This window comes from Salvia hispanica, chromosome 6, assembly GCF_029641045.1.
Source record: "Salvia hispanica isolate PSC_SH4W2 chromosome 6, Shi_PSC_v1, whole genome shotgun sequence".
In the NCBI taxonomy this organism is placed as follows: domain Eukaryota; kingdom Viridiplantae; phylum Streptophyta; class Magnoliopsida; order Lamiales; family Lamiaceae; genus Salvia; species Salvia hispanica.
In genome coordinates, this window is record NC_142697.1 from 44,571,264 (window position 1) to 44,589,828 (window position 18,565).

General features: G+C 35.9%; 3 protein-coding genes and 1 non-coding gene across 4 annotated transcripts; 2 read left to right on the plus strand and 2 right to left on the minus strand.

Moving 5' to 3' along the window:
• Nucleotides 1-1,891: 1,891 nt before the first annotated feature.
• Nucleotides 1,892-7,128, plus strand: LOC125204755 (homeobox-leucine zipper protein ATHB-15-like). Its single transcript, XM_048103482.2, has 18 exons — nucleotides 1,892-2,813; nucleotides 2,982-3,141; nucleotides 3,228-3,334; nucleotides 3,434-3,524; nucleotides 3,676-3,771; nucleotides 3,861-3,974; nucleotides 4,059-4,142; nucleotides 4,250-4,405; nucleotides 4,636-4,710; nucleotides 4,815-4,921; nucleotides 5,009-5,201; nucleotides 5,299-5,484; nucleotides 5,566-5,646; nucleotides 5,722-5,856; nucleotides 5,975-6,291; nucleotides 6,367-6,472; nucleotides 6,547-6,696; nucleotides 6,776-7,128. Exons 1-18 carry the CDS (start codon nucleotides 2,581-2,583, stop codon nucleotides 6,920-6,922), a joined length of 2,538 nt encoding a protein of 845 aa, XP_047959439.2. The 5' UTR covers nucleotides 1,892-2,580; the 3' UTR covers nucleotides 6,923-7,128.
• Nucleotides 7,129-7,499: 371 nt separating this feature from the next.
• On the minus strand, nucleotides 7,500-8,306 carry LOC125206920 (uncharacterized). The gene has a single exon (XM_048106134.2). The coding sequence runs from the start codon at nucleotides 8,210-8,212 to the stop codon at nucleotides 7,643-7,645; it is 570 nt and encodes a 189-aa protein (XP_047962091.1). The 5' UTR covers nucleotides 8,213-8,306; the 3' UTR covers nucleotides 7,500-7,642.
• A 2,805-nt stretch (nucleotides 8,307-11,111) lies between these two features.
• Nucleotides 11,112-12,208, plus strand: LOC125204858 (uncharacterized). Its single transcript, XM_048103610.2, has one exon. It carries the CDS (start codon nucleotides 11,116-11,118, stop codon nucleotides 11,695-11,697), a length of 582 nt encoding a protein of 193 aa, XP_047959567.1. The 5' UTR covers nucleotides 11,112-11,115; the 3' UTR covers nucleotides 11,698-12,208.
• A 5,319-nt stretch (nucleotides 12,209-17,527) lies between these two features.
• On the minus strand, nucleotides 17,528-17,600 carry TRNAK-CUU (transfer RNA lysine (anticodon CUU)). The gene has a single exon. It is a non-coding gene; the product is annotated as a tRNA-Lys (tRNA).
• Nucleotides 17,601-18,565: the final 965 nt, after the last annotated feature.

The following is an 18,565-nucleotide window of genomic DNA, read 5'->3' on the forward strand; positions in this document are numbered from 1 at the left end:
AGAACAATACTCCCTCCGTCTAGACGTCACCAAACCGAACCGGCCCATCCGAACTGGCCCGGAACCGTCACCGGCGGTTTGGAACCGTGAACCGGAACCGCGGTGGCGGTTCGGAACCGGATAGGAGTCGGCGGTTTAGGCGGGCCGGTTCAGGTTCACGGAAAATCAAGAACCGGAACCGGCGGTTCGCCGGAAACCGGCGGTTCCGGTAGCTTTTCAGGGTTTAGGGTATAGGCATGCAGTCGTAGGCATGCCGACTAAGAGTATATATATATACTATCTATTTACATTTATAATTTATTGGTTTTTACTTCAACTTTTTTTATTTAAGTCTTTTGATTCTTTTGTAATTTCAATTTTCAACATTTGTATTTGTAATATCGACATTCACATATCGTTCAAATTTGTATGATTGTATGATTGTTTCAATAAAATTCCAATTGTTCCAACTCCAATGTCGACTTCTACTCCATTTGTCAATTGTCATTCTCGTTTTATTTATTTATTCGATAGTACAAGACTACAACTACACCTACAACTATACAATTAGTACTATACCGGAATAAAATTAAAAAAAAAAAAATCGGCATTGAACCGGCGGTCCGAACCGGAACCTCCCCGGAACCGGCCCGGAACCGTCTGGAAACCGCCGGTTTTGAATCGGCTTGGAACCGTGACTGAACCGGAACCGGAACCGCCTGACCCTAGGCGGGCCGGTTCCGAACCGGGAACTGGCGGTTCATGAACCGTGGTGACGTCTACCTCCGTCCGCTATTAGGAGTCTCATTCCTTGGCGGCACGAGTTTTAAGAAATGTTAAGAAAAGTTAGTGGAAAAAAGTTAGAGGAATAGATGTCACACTTGTATATATTAGTTTTAAGTGAAATGTAAGTTAAATGAATTAGGTGAAGGTGAGACCCTATTACCATTTATGGTAAAAGTGAACCGGAACTTTTATTAACGGACCGACTAAAATGGAAAAATGGGTGTCCTATTCGCGGACGGAGGGAGTATTCGATACACTTAATTTATGAGTCATACTTTACTTTATTCTCCCTTTTTTGTTTATTTTAATACAATTATTATTTCGATAAAAAAGAACTCACAAATCACATTTCGTATGCTATTACTCCCTCCGTCCCTGATTAAGAGTCACATTTTTCTATTTCGGTCCATCCCCAATTCAGAATCACACTTCATTTTTATCATAAATAGTAAGTAGGTATTACATCCCACTAACTCAATTCACTCACATTTTATTATAAAACCAATATAAAAAAAATGGATCACAAATTCCATTAATTTTTTCAACTAATTTTTCTTTACAGTTTTTAAAATTTGTATCCGATCAAAATGTAACTCTTAATTGAAGACATGGAGTAATATACACTAATTTTCCTAGAAAACAACCCTAATAAAGTACAATTGTAAAAAGGGTATTAAAAGTGGGCAAGAAGTAGAATCAAGGAGGCGCATGCAGAATCCTCATCATGATGTCTTCTCTCTCCCATCCCTTTAAATATTTTTCTTGCTCCCCAGCTTCCCATTTATGCCACCTCCAACCACACATTTTTACCACTTCCCAAATTTGTGATCAATACAAACATTGTGTTTTTGCAGTTTTTGTGAAAATTAAAAAGAGAACTTCAAGATTTTACTGTTAAAGAACGAATTTTTATGCATCTGTAAATTGTAAAATTGATGGAGATTGTAAAATTAATGTTTGTGTAATTGAGATTCATGAAATATTCCGAATCCAGACTGTGTCTGCTTGCAAGTATCAGAGAGAATCTAATGGCAGAGATTGGATAACAATAACTAGGAGTAAAAAGCAAACTGCCCAATGGAAACAACACATTGAAAATAATTTTTTTTTTAAAATAGCCAGGAAAATAATAAAGGCTCCACCAAGCACTATCTGGTCTCTCTCCTTTTATCCCTTCTGTTTTTCTTCACCAACAACTCATTTTCAGCTTTCATTTCAAACCCCCATCGATCCATATTTGAATGCATACATGTGTGCTTATGGGATGTTGTTATCTGCGGTGTTGAAAAAGTTTTGAATTTTAGAAATCTTGGAAACAGCTATGGGATGGTGTTATCTGTGGTGTGCTTATATATGTTGGGAGTCTCAAAGCTTCAATCTTTGCGTGAAATAGGATTGCTGTCGGGCTATTGCATCAGTTATTATGAAGGATAATTGGTGGGATTGGAGGGACGTTTGGTGGATTCAAGAAATGAAGATAAGAATTAGTGTTTCTTGATTTTGTAACAAGGGGGATTTAGTCACCGTTACGTTTCAGCTGTCTTTTTGTTTGCTATGCACTAAGTTTCTTGATCAGTTAGATTTTACATCTTTAGAATTCTCCATAGGCAGAATCGGGTTTAGGAATATTCTCCACTTTTAATTCTACTGTTTGGTGTAGGATAGTTGTTTATCAGCAAAGCAAGTTTTAGTATCTTTTGACTCTGTTGGAGGAAAGGGCTCTTGCAGAGAGACTGGAGTATTTAAGCTGTTTAATTAGGGATTGGGGGAAAAGGATTGATTCATCATTTGTAGTACTTGAGTTTGTAGTTGAAGATGGCAATGTCCTGCAAAGAGAGTGCAAAGGCAGCTGCGGCCGCGGCTGCAGCTGCAGCCATGGATAATGGAAAGTATGTGCGTTATACGCCCGAGCAGGTTGAAGCCCTCGAGAGGCTATACCACGATTGTCCAAAGCCGAGCTCCATTCGCCGCCAGCAGCTCATTCGTGAGTGCCCCATTTTATCTCACATTGAGCCTAAGCAGATCAAAGTTTGGTTCCAAAACAGAAGGTATTTGTGCAGATTGTTCTTGCTGATGCCTTTTAGCACTACAGTTGATTGGTTAGGTTAACTTTATTGGAATCTTTAGAGAGGCATGTGAAGCATGAGGGTTCCTTCTAAATGATGTTTGTTGCGTTCGTGAGGTAGAATCTTGAACTGGTCTCTCTTCGAATACAGATGCAGAGAGAAGCAAAGAAAAGAAGCGTCAAGGCTTCAAGGTGTAAACAGAAAGCTGACTGCAATGAACAAGCTGCTGATGGAGGAGAATGATAGGTTGCAGAAACAAGTATCACATTTGGTGCATGAGAACAGTTACTTTCGTCAGCATACACCGAATGTGAGAATCTTGCAATTTAGTCCAATCTTGTGCAATATGAAATAGAGGCCTTGGTAAATTGACAGTGTTAATTATGTGGTTTGCAGAATCCACTTTCTACTAAAGACACGAGCTGTGAATCAGTGGTGACGAGTGGTGGTCAAAAGCACCACTTGACGCCTCAGCATCCGCCAAGGGATGCAAGTCCTGCAGGGTTAGTTGGGGGTTTTGTTATTGTATGGTCCAATGAACTTTCTCTATGTGTGTTATAATGGTGTCTCACCGAGTTTTATTGTCGTTTGTATTCTCCTAGACTTTTGTCCATTGCAGAAGAAACTTTAGCAGAGTTTCTTTCAAAGGCTACTGGAACTGCTGTTGAGTGGGTCCAAATGCCTGGAATGAAGGTATTCAAGTTCTCTCAAACATCAGTATCTGCAATAACTCGTGTTATATGAACTTGTGGATTGATATAATCTGTTTCATTAGCTTAACGTTTTTGCTTTCTGCAAATTTGAATTAGCATTCCGACTAAATGTTTGTGTAAATATTTGTTAGCCTGGTCCGGATTCCATTGGAATCGTTGCTATTTCTCATGGTTGCCCTGGTGTGGCAGCACGAGCTTGCGGTCTGGTTGGTCTAGAACCCACCAGAGTAAGTAAAACTACGCTTTTCCTTTTTTTCCTAGGTGTCATCTTACTTAAGGTTTAAGAGTGTTGCCTTTTACCCAATTCATATCGCAGGTCGCGGAGATCCTGAAGGATCGACCTTCCTGGTTCCGCGATTGTCGAGCCGTGGATGTGGTAAACGTGCTGCCTACTGCCAATGGTGGAACCATAGAACTTTTGTACATGCAGGTAGAATTTATATTTATATATAGGTCATTTGGTTATTACCTTGTTTCTGTATGTTACTCATGGGCATATGAATTCGAAAATTAGATATATGCGCCAACTACTCTGGCGCCTGGCCGTGACTTTTGGTTGCTGCGCTTTACCTCAGTCATGGATGATGGCAGTTTGGTGGTATGTGAACTTTGAAATTCTTTTACACCTAGTTTACGGTTTTTATATCCTGGAAATTGATTAAATTAAAAGTTTTGCATTCCTTTGGTTTCACAATGTGTGCTTAGGTCTGTGAGAGGTCACTCAGCAACACCCAAAATGGTCCGAGCATGCCCCCTGTTCAGAACTTTGTCAGAGCCGAGATGTTGCCTAGTGGTTACCTAATCAGACCTTGTGAAGGAGGAGGCTCGATCATCCACATCGTAGATCACATGAATTTGGAGGTAATTGTATTTGACATTTCTAACACCCAACATCTGTTTCGATCTTTTGTTCATTTTACTTTGTGGAGTGGTTTATTCATCGTAAATCTGTTCTATAAGTATATGTAGAGCATTAATATGTGTGCCACATGGTGTTTTTTTTGGACTTTTGTCGAAAAACATTTATCTATTGGCCAATTTTTCTGGAAAATGATACCTTCTGTAACTCGGTATTGCCATTCATTCATCAGGCATTGAGTGTTCCCGAGGTGTTGCGCCCACTCTATGAATCGTCGACAGTGCTCGCTCAAAGGATAACAACTGCTGTAATATCTGAGCTTCATTCTCAACTCACTAAAACATTTTGACAAAAAAGAAAGCTTATTCCGTGCTGTGAATGATCGTTTCCTTCTTTTGTCTCTAAATGTAGGCTGTGCGCCATCTTAGGCAGATAGCTCTCGACATTTCACAGTCCAGTGTGAACAACTGGGGCAGAAGGCCAGCTGCTCTACGAGCGCTTAGCCACAGGCTGAGTAGGTAAGATATTCTCTCCTTTCCTCCATCTGGTGTCTGCATTCTGTTCCGTGGGGTCCTTGCATGTAACCGTTTTGATTATTTATGCAGGGGATTCAACGAGGCTCTTAATGGTTTTGGTGATGAGGGGTGGTCGTTGATAGGCAATGATGGCGTGGATGATATCACCATTCTTGTCAACTCGAATCCAGAAAAATTGATGGGGTTGAATATCTCTCCCACAAGTGGATATAACTCCATTTGCAGTTCGATCTTGTGCGCCAAAGCCTCTATGCTTTTACAGGTCAGTAAGATTTGTCGTTGTCGACCTACTATTAATGAGCATTCATGTTTGAGCACGGGCTGTAAGCTTAATAAGGTATTTTATTTTTCGGGTCTAGAATGTGCCTCCTGCAATACTGCTACGGTTTTTGCGAGAGCACAGATCAGAATGGGCGGACACCAACATCGATGCCTACTCAGCTGCTGCCGTTAAAATTGGTCCTTGTACTTTCTTAGGTCCTCGAGTTGGTAATTACGGGGGCCAAGTTATGCTTCCTTTGGCTCAGACGATTGAGCATGAAGAGGCAAGTGCATAGAATTGTCTTTTCATTTAATGCTACACTACCTTCATATCGTTTTAACTCGATATATCTGTTGCTTAATAGCTGCTGGAGGTGATTAAACTCGAAGGTATTTCCCATACTGCTGAAGACGCGATGATGCCTAGGGAAGTATTGCTCTTGCAGGTATATTTCGTTCTTGCTTTTAAAATGGGAATCGAGAACATGATTTCGGTAATTTATCATCTTGATGTTTGGCAGCTCTGTTGTGGAATGGATGAAAATGCAGTGGGCACATGTTCTGAACTCATATTTGCCCCTATTGATGCCTCTTTCGCTGATGACGCTACACTGCTGCCGTCTGGTTTTCGCATCATTCCCCTTGATTCGGGCAAGGTCAGTTTTCAGTTGCTGCTTTCGTCGTTTCTTGCCCTCTAAGTGAATGTACAGATGAGTTTCTAATCTGTTTAATTTCCATTGATAGATTTGTTATTGTTGGATTGATTTGATTTAGGAAGCTGGCAGTCCGAATCGAACGCTGGACCTTGCTTCTGCTCTGGAAACTGGGGCAGCAGGGAACAAACCACCCAACGGCCTCTCTGGTAACAGTGGCGCTACAAGGTCCGTCATGACAATCGCCTTCCAATTCGCGTTTGAAAGCCATATGCAAGATAACGTGGCGTGCATGGCCCGGCAATATGTTCGCAGCATTATATCATCAGTTCAACGTGTCGCGTTAGCTCTGTCCCCCTCTGGTGTCGGTCCTCTTCGCTCACCACTTGGGACTCCCGAAGCACATACCCTCGCTCGTTGGATCTGCCAAAGCTATAGGTAAACTTCACTTTACACTTTCCTTCAACCTCGAGCATTGTTGTTTATCGAGTTAATGAATTTGTTTCTTTCTAGGAGCTTTATGGGTGTCGAGCTTCTCAAATCGAGTGGTGGAGGGAACGATTCCATCCTTAAGGAGCTGTGGCACCATTCGGATGCCATTATGTGCTGCTCTATGAAGGTACTTTACGACACTCAGATATACGTCGTGTATTGGTGGTTGCCAACATCTTTTTATTTGCAATGCTTCTGCAGGCAGCGTCGGATTTCACGTTTGCAAACCAGTCTGGCGTAGACATGCTGGAGACGACCCTCGTTGCGCTTCAAGACATCTCTCTGGAGAAAATATTCGATGATCATGGGCGCAAGAACATCTGCTCCGAGTTCCCACAGATAATGAATCAGGTGAGCAACCTAACACTTGTTACCAATGATGCACTTTTTCTTGACACAGAAAACCTTAAAAACATGTTTTAAACGGCAGGGTTTCGCCACTCTCCCGGGAGGCATCTGTTTGTCGAGCATGGGCAGGCCCGTCTCGTACGAGAGAGCTGTCGCGTGGAAAGTCCTGAACGACGATGAAAATGCTCATTGCATCTGCTTTATGTTCGTGAACTGGTCGTTTGTTTGAAGTAGCTGGAGATGTTCGTTTGAATGATTAACAGCACCAGTAACTATGTTGTCTTGATCATGTCTTGTTTCTATTGCAGGAAAATTGATGTTTGTATTTTGCTTAGATACTAGTTTTTTCCTTTTTGGGGTTGATGCAGTTGTTTATGAATGATGACTGGTTTGGAACCTTACTTCTTTTAGTAAATATTAGACCTCCTTTGAACATTAGACTTCCCTATTTTTTCACATGTTTCTTGTTTCATTAGGCTTCTCTGTTTTTTGACATGTTTCTTGTTTTGATTTTATGATGTTTGTATATGGATCTTTAAAGAGAATCAATAATGGTTTTGACTCGAACATATGACTTATTGGTTGTAATACCAAGACCTTCGTACTACTTTGCAAACCCGTTTTTTTCAGAGTATAGGAAATGAAATCATAAATACATTGTATATTTTCGTTGCACAAACCATTATTACTAGCTATGGAAACTATAAAACAAAAATTCGATCTCTTTCTAATAGTGTCACGTAAATAAGTAATAGTACTAAAATCGATTAATTTCAAAATAAGAATTTAGCAAAAGTTTATCTATATACAAGTATAAATTATTTTTATTCCTTTATAGTGTAGCTAAATTACATTTCCTTGTACATTCCTTGACCAAAACAAACCTATAATATTTCTAAATACATTTTTCTTCAATATGCTTCCATTTTTCCATAAAAAAAAAATAAAATCAAGAAGCAAAAGCATTTTGCTTCTTCAAATCCCTATAAAACTTGGTGATGAACTTCTCCGCAGCTTCATCAACGCGATGATCTTCTTCTTCGATCTCCCTCACCGGAAACGGCGAGTCCGTCACCCTCACCGCCGCCGCCCTCCCGAACCCGGGCAGCGCCGGCGACGGCGCCACGCTGCTCGCCATCTCCACCGCTGCCTCCCACAGCTCGCCCTCGCTCGGCCGCCTCGGGCTGCCGCTCTTCCTCTTCCCGAGGTGGAACGGCAGCCGAAAAGCCGGGCTTCGGCTGCAGCTGAACTCGTACTCGGCCACCTGTGTGGCCGAGTACGAGTTCAGCTGCGGCTCTTGGGCGGCCGCGCCACGGCCACGGCCGCAGGCGCAGCCGTGGAGGTGGTGGTTGAAGAGGAGGTTGTGCATTGCGGCTTTTCCGGCGATCTTGCCGCGCTTCATCATCATGTTTAAATCGGATAATAAGTTGGACTTTGATATGCCCTTTCTCAGCATGAAATAGGCCACTTTTACTATGCTCCAAAATTTCTTGGCAATGATTGGTAGATTTTGCTCCATTTCTTGATTCTTGAATTTGGGAATGTTTTGGTGTTTGGGTTTGATTGGTGGTGGGATTTTGATTTGGAGTGTTTTTGTTGATATGAAGAGTGGATTTTTTTGTTTAATTTGAGCAAGTGGAGGGATGTATTTATAGGGAGAGGAGGTTGTACCTTGGGCTGATGAGGAAGTACAATGCTTTCACCTAATTATTGTTTGGCTAAGTTAGTTGGATATCTATAGGCTGTCTACAATTGGGAAAAATTAGTTATGGTTTCATAGGCCTCCATAAGCTCACAACTCAATTAAAACTCTTTACATAATTACATCCACATTTTTTTTGTTGCTAAGTCATGTTATTTAATGCAATGATGAATGATACCTAAATCAAATCATGATATGGCTATATGATTTTTGTTGAATGATTAGATGAAAATATCATGTATAGGTAACTTGATAGTAAGAAATGTGGGAATTGTTGAAGCTCCTTTGTTAAAGTGGCCGGCTCAATCACTTTCTTAATTTTAGCCCTTTTCAACTTTATTTACTTTCACGTTTCTTCTTATTTTAGTTTTTATTCAAATTTTCATAGCTTTGATGCATTCCAAATTGCAACTCAAACAACGTGTCCATTTTTGTTAGTTAAATGGTCACATCCCATTTGACCTAGAAAAAAGAAGAGAAATATACAGGAAAAATTGAAAAGGACTATAATGTGGATATTTTATTTCCTTACTAGTAATATGTAACTTACTCCATTCAACTATTGATTGTGGATTATGAAATTTATTATTTTTTTAATAGATAAGTAGAAAAAATAAACATGACAGATAAACCTAACTTATTTTCACTGGCTTATTGTTGATATTGTGAAAGGGTTTAGAAATAAAGAAGAAGAAAAATGAACACTCAAAAATGATTTTTAGAATATATATAATTAACGTTTTATTTTTTAATTTCAAAAAATGAAAGAAATCAATGCAAAAGGGATCCACTCTAAAAAAGTGTATAGTTAATGGTGAATATAAAGAATGATTCTCTCACTTTCATAGGTTTCTTTTGAAGCCAAACAAGTTCTCTCTCTCTGGTTTTTAACTTTATTGGTTTCTGCCAATGGTGGTTTACTTAGCTACAAAGGTTGCCATATAATTTGGAATATAAATAAATAGAAAAACTATTTTCACTTGGCAAAATACCAAATCCCACTAACCTATTTGGGTAAGGAAAAGGAAAGTGTTCCGTGGCAGCATCAATCATTGGATTTACTATGAATTCCAATCTTTATCTATTTTATTACATGTCACTTAGAAATAGGATTGATGCCTTATATATGTGAGATGTCAATTTTTATTGAATGAATGAATGATTATTTCAGTTACTTACAAATATTAGAATTGTGTTTTTCAAATTTTCAATTGTTAGAAGTTTCTTAAAATAATCACAAGTAGTAATTTTTTATCTTGCATATGCATGTATGTAGTGTCCAATTTTGACTATATACATATAATTGTTTACTTACATGTTAGCCTATTCTATATTAATGGTTAATCGATGTACTACTATTATTCTCTTATGAAATTACAAAGCTTTCATCGAGCTTTACAGCTAATAAACTCATATGTTTGAAATTTTCTTTGGATTTAATTTGCCATATGATTAACTCATTGTTTGAAATTCCAAATGTGCTAATTAATCAAGAAAGTTTAGTCCAAGCCGACATGTTATTCAATTCAAGAAAGCCCTTTTTGCATATTCAGCTAATGAAACATCAAATTCGTGGCCTAAACTCCTACTTTTTTCCATTAATAAATAATTCTTTTTCCATCTCCAACTACTTGAACTAAAACAGCTTTGTGCTCGCAAAATTCAAATTGAAGAGTCTGGTTAAAAGCATTTTCCAAACAATAATATTACCTTAATTCGAGAAACACAAATGCGAAGTTGGAAAAGTATTTTGAATGCTTCAAAAGAATACAAAGTGAGAGAGTAGGGCTAGAGCTTAATTAAGCATTCATAATTAGAGCATAAAAGCAAACAAATTAGCACACATGCTTGATTTTATGGGTAATGGAGAGGCTCTTATTTCCCCATGTTTTCTTCAATGTTGTAAACATTATCTTGTTGGTTAAGAATCACCAAAACTTCTTCATTTTATAGATTACCCATGCTTAATTACAAGAAAACGACCTCCTTTTTTTTTTGGTTCTTTTACGCATACACTCCCTTCGTCCCACAGTAATTGTCCCCCATTTCAGTTCGTCCCACAATAATTGCCACACTTCATTTTTACCATAAATTGTAAGTAGGTCACACATTACACTAATCCACTTCACTCACATTTTATTATAAAACCAATATAAAAAAGTGGGTCTCACATCCCACTAACTTTTCCAACCAACTTTTCTTTATATTTCTTAAAACCCGTGCCCACAATAAGTGTGACGAGTATTGTGGGACGGAGGGAGTATTCAGCAGTTACTCAAGATTAAATTATTTAAAGATTGTTCAAAATCGAATTCACCAGATATTATCACCAACCAAAACTAATTCTGTCATAGGTCATAGTAGCATTATCCGAGAATAACTACCATATCTGTCTAACTGAACAACATTCATAATTAAGACACAATCTTATCTAATCTATCAAACTGAACACCACCCGAGTGTATTAAATTACAACCATTATTAGCTCAAAAATTGAAAAAGTAGAAGATTAAAGAGTGTATACATGTGAGTATTTCAAAGAAACATGAAACGCATGATCCACAGAGTGTACGTAACGTCCTATATCCTCTTTTTATTTTTCAAATACTCCAATAATACCTAACAAATTCCAAATCAAAGGAGCTCCAATTATTAAACAACGTACAACTCACTAAAGCATACCTTCTCTCTCCAAATCCCCTTTAAATACCACTCTTCACATGAAAAAAAAATTCAACCAAAAAAATCATCTCTCTCTAAAAAAAAAAATGGAGCAAAATATGCCAATAATAGCAAAAAAATTCTGGAGCGTAGTCCGAGTTCTCTACTTCATGCTGAGAAAAGGCATCTCCAAAGCCAAGCTATTATCCGATCTCAGCACGATGCTGAAGCGCGGCAAAATCGCCGGAAAAGCCGCGATCCACAACCTGATCTTCCACCACGCCGCCGCCGTCACCGCCGCCGCCGCCCCTCGCCGCCGGGATCCGATAAACGAGTACGAGTTCAGCTGCAGCAGCAGCCCGGCCTTCTCCTTCCACCGCGGCAAGCCGCCGCCGCAGATCGACGGCGAGATGCTGGCGGCGGCGCTCGAGGTGTTCAGCAGCGCCGCCGCGTCGCCCGCGCTGCCAGGGTTCGGGCCGAGCCCGATGGTGCGGCAGCTGCGGATCACGGACTCGCCGTTCCCGCTGTGCGACGCCGGCGAGGACAATCGCCACGTCGATGAGGCGGCGGAGAGGTTTATTGTGAAGTTTTACAGCGATTTGAAGCGGCAGTGCTCCAAATCGCCGTCGCCTTTCTCGTGATTTGGGGATTTAATTAGGGTTTGTGTTTATTGATTTTTATGATTTCGTGCATGGTGCTGTACATGCAATAATGGTAAAGTATTGGGGTAAAAATGAAAAAAAAAAGTTACTACTCCGTATTGTGTTTTTGGTTACGAAAAATGGAGAAAACAAATTAGCGAAAGGATTAATCAAGTGTTGCCCGGCCTTAAATCCTTGGGCCAGTTGTTCGACCTTTCAAGGATTCATCGACACAATTAATTATTGGGTATGTCGATGAAAATCCGAGTCACACCAGAACTGAAATTAATCACTTGAGTGTTGCGAGCAACCTTAAATGATTAAATCCGTGGTTAATTGTTCCACCTTTTGAGGATCTTACAAATCATCGACAATATTAATCATTGGGTCTGTTGACGAAAATCTTGATCGAACTAGAAATGAGTATTTACTATTGTAAAATGTGAATGTAAATGTGTGTGAAAAAGCATTTAGATTGCCAGTATATAGTACTCCCTCTGTTTTATAATAATAGAGTCATTTTACAATTTTGGTACGTTCTATAGTAATAGAGTCATTTCTCTTTTTAGTAAAAGTCAACACATTTTTCCACACCTATTTTACTCTCTTACTTTTTTTTCTCTTCATAACTCTACCTTTTTCATTTTCACTTTATTTTCCCTTTACTCAACTCATCTAACACGATTTTTTTTAATCTCCATTATGAAAAGAAACGTTTCTATTACTATGGAACAGAGAGAGTATTACTGTGTGGGATTAGTTGGAGAAAAATTTAGCAAATGTTTTGTTTGGTGAAGATTTTATTTGAATTTTAATAATGTTTGGAGAGATCTACCTACTCGTCTTTACTAATATTGAACATTTTATTTACGTTACATGAATATTTGCATAGTACTACAACTTGTACAAGGCATGAATTTAATTCTAGTTTATGGACAATAAATATCTCTTAACTCCAAAACTCCGATACTAGAGAAGATTGATTAGTGGGAAACAATTTAGTACTAAGAAAAAGCAAAAGTAGATTTAAATTAGATTCTAAATAAAATAAATACTAACTTTAAAGTTGTGGCTGCGTGAATATGCATAAAATTCTGGTTAAGGAGAAAATGAGCTTTAACTAGTGGGATATGAGAAAGGCAAAAATCACTGACCTGTCTTGATTCCACTAAGGTAAAGTGGATCTCTTTTTTTATTTGTTATACTCCTATTTTATTATTGATTTTAAGAAAATTCTAAGCCTGGTTTATAAATTGAATCGTAAGATGAATGATATATACTCCCTCCGTTCCACATTTGGAGTCACTTATTGTTATGGCTAGAATTTTAAAAAAGAATTGAAGTGTGTAATAAATGAAGTGAGATTTTGAAGTGTGTAATAAATGAAGTGAGATGATGGAGTTGGTTGAAGGTGGGTACCTTTTGACTTTTGATTTATTTAAATGTAGATAATGGTATTTTTATGTAATTTTGATAAAGAATGGGGTAAAATTGTATGACCAAATATGAAAAATTCTAAAAGTGACTCTTAAACTGAGACGGACTTTTATGGCAAAAAATGACTCTTAATCTGGGACGGAGGGAGTAGTGTTTTTTAGGCATTTATGAAATTTTGTTAAATTACGAAATTTGGATTAGCGAATGATTTTTCCGACTGATTTTTTAAATTGCAAGATAAATCAGAATTGACTATATTTCATTATACTTATTCACAATTTGTATAAATTTTTAAAGTGAAATGCTTGAGTGATTGAATGATTAGCATAACTATTATAATTAGCAAAAGAGTAAAGATAAATATAACCGCTGTAATAAAGAATCTCGATCACATGAACTGACTACTTTACAACCTTCACAAACTTAATTTAATAAGGAGTAATTTATTACTCTATAGTAGTATTACATTTTCCCAATATTTTATATAAGTACAACACTTTACTGTATGTTTGATCTGTAAAATCTGACTATTCAAAGAGTGAAATAGAGAGTACTTCCTAAATCTTTGACTTTATTCGTTGTAACGTACACTTTCCCTATTTATTCATTAATAATTTAATCTTAATCAGGTTCTATTTATTAGACTAAAAAAGTTAGTCTCAGTTGCCAAGAGCCATAGTATAATTTTTCATCTAATACTAGGTGCACACTGAATTTGAATTTTTTTGTTCATAATTGCTTTCTCAATTTTATAATAATGATTATTTAAATTCACAATTTTCTTTGTCTTGTTCAAAATTTCAAAACATAGCAAAATAATACGGAGTACATGTCCTGTAATTGAAAATTTGTAATGATGTTACATGTACATGCTCTATACTGTATAAATTATTTTATATATGATTAGCTTTTGTTTTAGTATTTAATTTTCTCTGTTTAACCGATTCCCTGTTGCAAATACTTAGACCATCTCCAACTATACACTAAAAATGAATTTTGGTGTAAAAATCTTCTCCAATCATACACCAAACTCAAATCTATTTTTTGTGTTTTTTTTGAAACAACACCATATTTGGTGTTACGCAAAAGTTTTGTGAGACAAAAGTCTCAAAAATGGTGTAAATCTTAAATTTTGTGTAAATGGTTGGAGTATAATTACTTTTTAGTATGACATATACTCAAAAATGGGTTTGAGTTTGAGTTAGGTGTAAATGATCTGAGACGAACTTACTCCTTTCACCATTAAGTATCATAGTATATTTCTATTTTCGGGATTTTTAATATATCTCATTGAATTTTACGTTTATTATGTTTGAATAAATTTTTTAGCTATGCTTTTATTATAATGTGACATTTATTTATGGATGGAGGGAATATATTTTTGTAAAGCACATTTTGCATGGGCACGTACCTGTCGTGGAGGAGTGACTCAGCTGCTTCGTGACTTCATTTTCAGTTGGACAGATAATTTTCCCAAATTCAAACTTTATAGTATATGGAAAAATAGGACGAAAATTGAGGAAATAAACGCCAATAATTCAGGTGTGTGACATTTGGATTTGACACTTGTCGCCTTTTGTATTTGCCATTTTTTTTTACCAATTTCTTGGAGCTGCTTTACAAACTTTTCCCCACTTTCACTAAGATGCATCTTATGAGAAAGCAAACTCTTCTTTTCAATTTTGTTTTCATTTACACGATTATTATAAACTTGCTCATTGGTTTGGACCCAAGAAGCTATATGTTACCTCAATTATTATGTAATAGACCTTAACTTTTTAATATTTATGAAGATTCTATTCAAGTATCTTCGTCTTTTAACACACCGTCAGCGTCTACTAAATTCGAATCTTTTTCAACGAGTATATAAGAAGTGATTCCATTTTTTCAACTGAGTCCTTGTGTAATTTGTGGAAGAATAACTTGATAAGTCCCAATTGAGTACATTATAAATTTTAATTAATAACTAAAATTCCTTATTTATTTTACACACATAGCAAATGTGAGTTATTTCGGATGAACTAAAATTCCGTATTCGTTTTACACACGTATAAAATGTGATCGAATATATAGTAGTAGTAGTATACCATAAAGTAGTTAAATATAGGTGCAATAAGTATCTTATTTAAAAGATTTTCCCCTTTTGAACTAACCCTTTCGTCCAATTCAAACTCAAACATTTTGTTTCCATATTTTAAATAATTACAATCCCCATTCCACCTAAAATTCTAGGAATTCGTTGAGAGTTAGAATAGATTCGTAGACCAGATCAGCTGATGCGTTGTAAATTTAACAAATTTCTATAGGGTCTTTTTCTATTCCTGCTATGTCGCAGGGTTAAAACAAAAAAAAATTTGTTTTTTTTTCTCGATGTTTTCTGACATCTTCGATAAAACCTTCTAAAAAAAGCATTTTAACAATATTTTCGGTAATATTAGTAGATGCTATTCGAACAACTCTTTTTCTATCCAGAATTAATCATGTACGTAAGTATATATGTTTTTTCAAATAATTACAGGTGTGTGTGCTTAGTGGCGTGCAAATTTTAGTAATTAGGCCGTGATCAATTTAATTAGATTAAAGCGACTTTAAGCAAACTACCAAAGCAACGTCCATGAAAAGTGACCCAAAGAAAAGTAAGAAAAAGGTAGTGCACTGGTGAGGGTTAGTGCTCAATTATTGAATTCTTTCTATTTAGATTTGGATTCTCAACATTATGAATTGATCCATTTATAATCCTAAATATCCGAAAATTTAAAAAATTTGGTCCAAAACTTAGCTTCGAATCCTAATTATTATGAACTGATTAAATACTATAGCGTAGTCCAAGTGGTATTAATATATAGAATCATTAAAATAATTAATGAAATTTCAAGTTTTATTGAAATGGTAACCCACACTATATAAATGAGTGTCAAGACCAATTGACCCACAAATCACAATCTAATTTGCGGTTGCAAACTAAAATGCCATTAAATCCATTGGGAAGCAATATCCTTCCAAACATCATTTTATTGATATAAAATTCAAATTGAAAAATTAAGAGAATTTGGAATTGGAAAACATTTTTTTTGATATCAAACAATGAAATTCAATGAAATTGAAACTAAAATTGAAAGCTCCAAATCCAAATCCAAGCCTACCATTTCATTTCATTTCATTTCATGGTACTAAAAGTCTTACATTTTCCAACTCTTTTTATTATTTATTTTATAAAAATGTATCAACACAAGAATATACTCTATGGGTACTTTCTATACGAAGTTTTCAATATTCATTCGTTTAATATTTTAATAATTTCGGCCTCCATGTATATGGGCGTATTTTTTAAAGTTAAGGCTTTTAAATCTTAGTTTTCATCATAATTTGTGGGTTGTACAACCAAACAATACTATTATTATATATATCCAAAAACTAATCATCCTAATTAACTGAACATACGGAAAGTACTTTAAATATCAATTCTTTATATCCACTAATTATATCCCATATAATTGAGAATTGTTAATTGTAATTTATCCACAAATCATAGACATTAATTCAAAAGTCTGGCACCTTTATACTTGTAGGAATTTATAAACTTAAATGATCCATATCTGCAATAGCAATATCTTAAAGTACCTCTCACTGTCGGCTAAGATCTGCAAATTAAAGTTTGTATTAATTTGGATCAATATTAATTTTGTTTCAATGCAAAAATAAATTTAATCAGTCAACCCAAATTGTATAACTAAGAATATGCGCAAAAAAAAGTAATTAGCCAGTCGTCCATTTTCTCAATCCAACGATTCAGATTTGATCTTAGTTCTGTATTAAAAAATTGCTAATATTTTAAATACTTTAAATATACACACATATATAATCTATACTCAATCATGGAAACTTTCAAGACCTAAATTACAATTAATTGTATATTACTATATATACACTTTGCTAGTGTAATTTTTCTTTGCTTTACTAAATTAAAGCTGATAAAAAGTCTTTATTTTATTAGTTAGCTTTAAATTTAAGTCCCACACTCACTTCCAATTGTACCTTAATTTTATCTATTTAATTTATGTTTACTTTACTTGGATGCGACAGTTTTTAGTGTACTTTGTAATCTATAACTCATTGCAACAAATCTAATGATATTTTAATTTTAAATTTGTCGGTTTAAGTAAATAATTTATGTATGCACTACACTCGAGGACTTTATTCTATGTTTTTTTTTTTTTCCAAAATGGGCTTTAATTGTTTCTCTTTAGTTATAAATATTTTATTTGTCTAAAAATATTTGTTACGGAGGAGTATAATTTTATTTATTGAGGCCCATGAGCTTGTTAAAACAAAAAAACATCTCTTATTCAACAAATAAAGCCCAACAACTAAAAATAAATTAAAATAATTGCACCGCCCACCGTGGGGCTCGAACCCACGACCACAAGGTTAAGAGCCTTGCGCTCTACCAACTGAGCTAGACGGGCTTATGCTAATAATTTAGGTTTCTTAATTGTTTCTTAATTGTTCAACTCTAGTGTATATGCGATTGTGTTTGTATTGGCTGATTAATTAGATTGTTCAAAGTAGTGATTAAATCTATACTGTAAAGAGCGAAAAGATATACTGTAATAGATTGTTCAAACTAGTGATTAAATCTATAATGTAAAGAGCGAAAAGATATACTGTAATAGATTGTTCAAACTAGTGATTAAATCTATAATGTAAAGAGCGAAAAGATATAAGAAGAGAGTGCATAATTCATTTACATATATTAATTCAATAAAATAGTAAACCAAGCTCTTTATTCATACTAATACACATGTGAAGCTAGGAAATAGAATGATAACTAGTACTACCAAAGTACCAAACATCTAGGTGAGTAGCTAACTGCCATACTTAATAATATCTTAACAATTAATAACCTGAATGATAAAAAATCAATAACTTGTAGTACAACTAATATGTTAATAGGAAAGATGGATAAGGTAAAATATGATAAGAACACTCCAAAAAAGAGGAGTATGTACTCTTCCAAACGGACCATGACATTGTAATGTATGAGGGAGCAGATTGAACCGCCTCAGGCAACGCATCTTGGATACCCGAAATATCAATGACGAGGCTGGTCACCTCAGAGGCAATCTGAAGCTCAAAATTGAACGACCTGAGGTGGTGCATGAGTTCAGCAACCCGAGGCCCTGTGCACATTATTGTTGGACTTCAGGTCGAAGTGCTCTTGCGTCTCTGCTTCAATTATTGTTCGATTTCCTAAATAAAATAGTATTAAAATATAATACAGGTTAAGTTGTAAGATTATTTTAATTAGTGAGAATTGACTACAACTAATTATCACATAATTATCATGGACTAAGTTGCAAGATTCAATCCAAATAGCTCAAGATATAATCTTGCGAACCGAATAGCTAGAGATTGAATGGTTAAAGAAAGA

Coding starts and splice junctions, on each gene's coding strand:
- LOC125204858 (XM_048103610.2), top strand. CDS start 11,116: ATGAAAAAAAAATTCAACCAAAAAAATCATCTCTCTCTAAAAAAAAAA.
- LOC125204755 (XM_048103482.2), top strand. CDS start 2,581: ATGGCAATGTCCTGCAAAGAGAGTGCAAAGGCAGCTGCGGCCGCGGCT. Junction 5,647..5,721: donor GGGAAGTATTGCTCTTGCAG/GTATATTTCGTT, acceptor GATGTTTGGCAG/CTCTGTTGTGGAATGGATGA. Junction 6,292..6,366: donor TGGATCTGCCAAAGCTATAG/GTAAACTTCACT, acceptor GTTTCTTTCTAG/GAGCTTTATGGGTGTCGAGC.
- LOC125206920 (XM_048106134.2), bottom strand. CDS start 8,212: ATGGAGCAAAATCTACCAATCATTGCCAAGAAATTTTGGAGCATAGTA.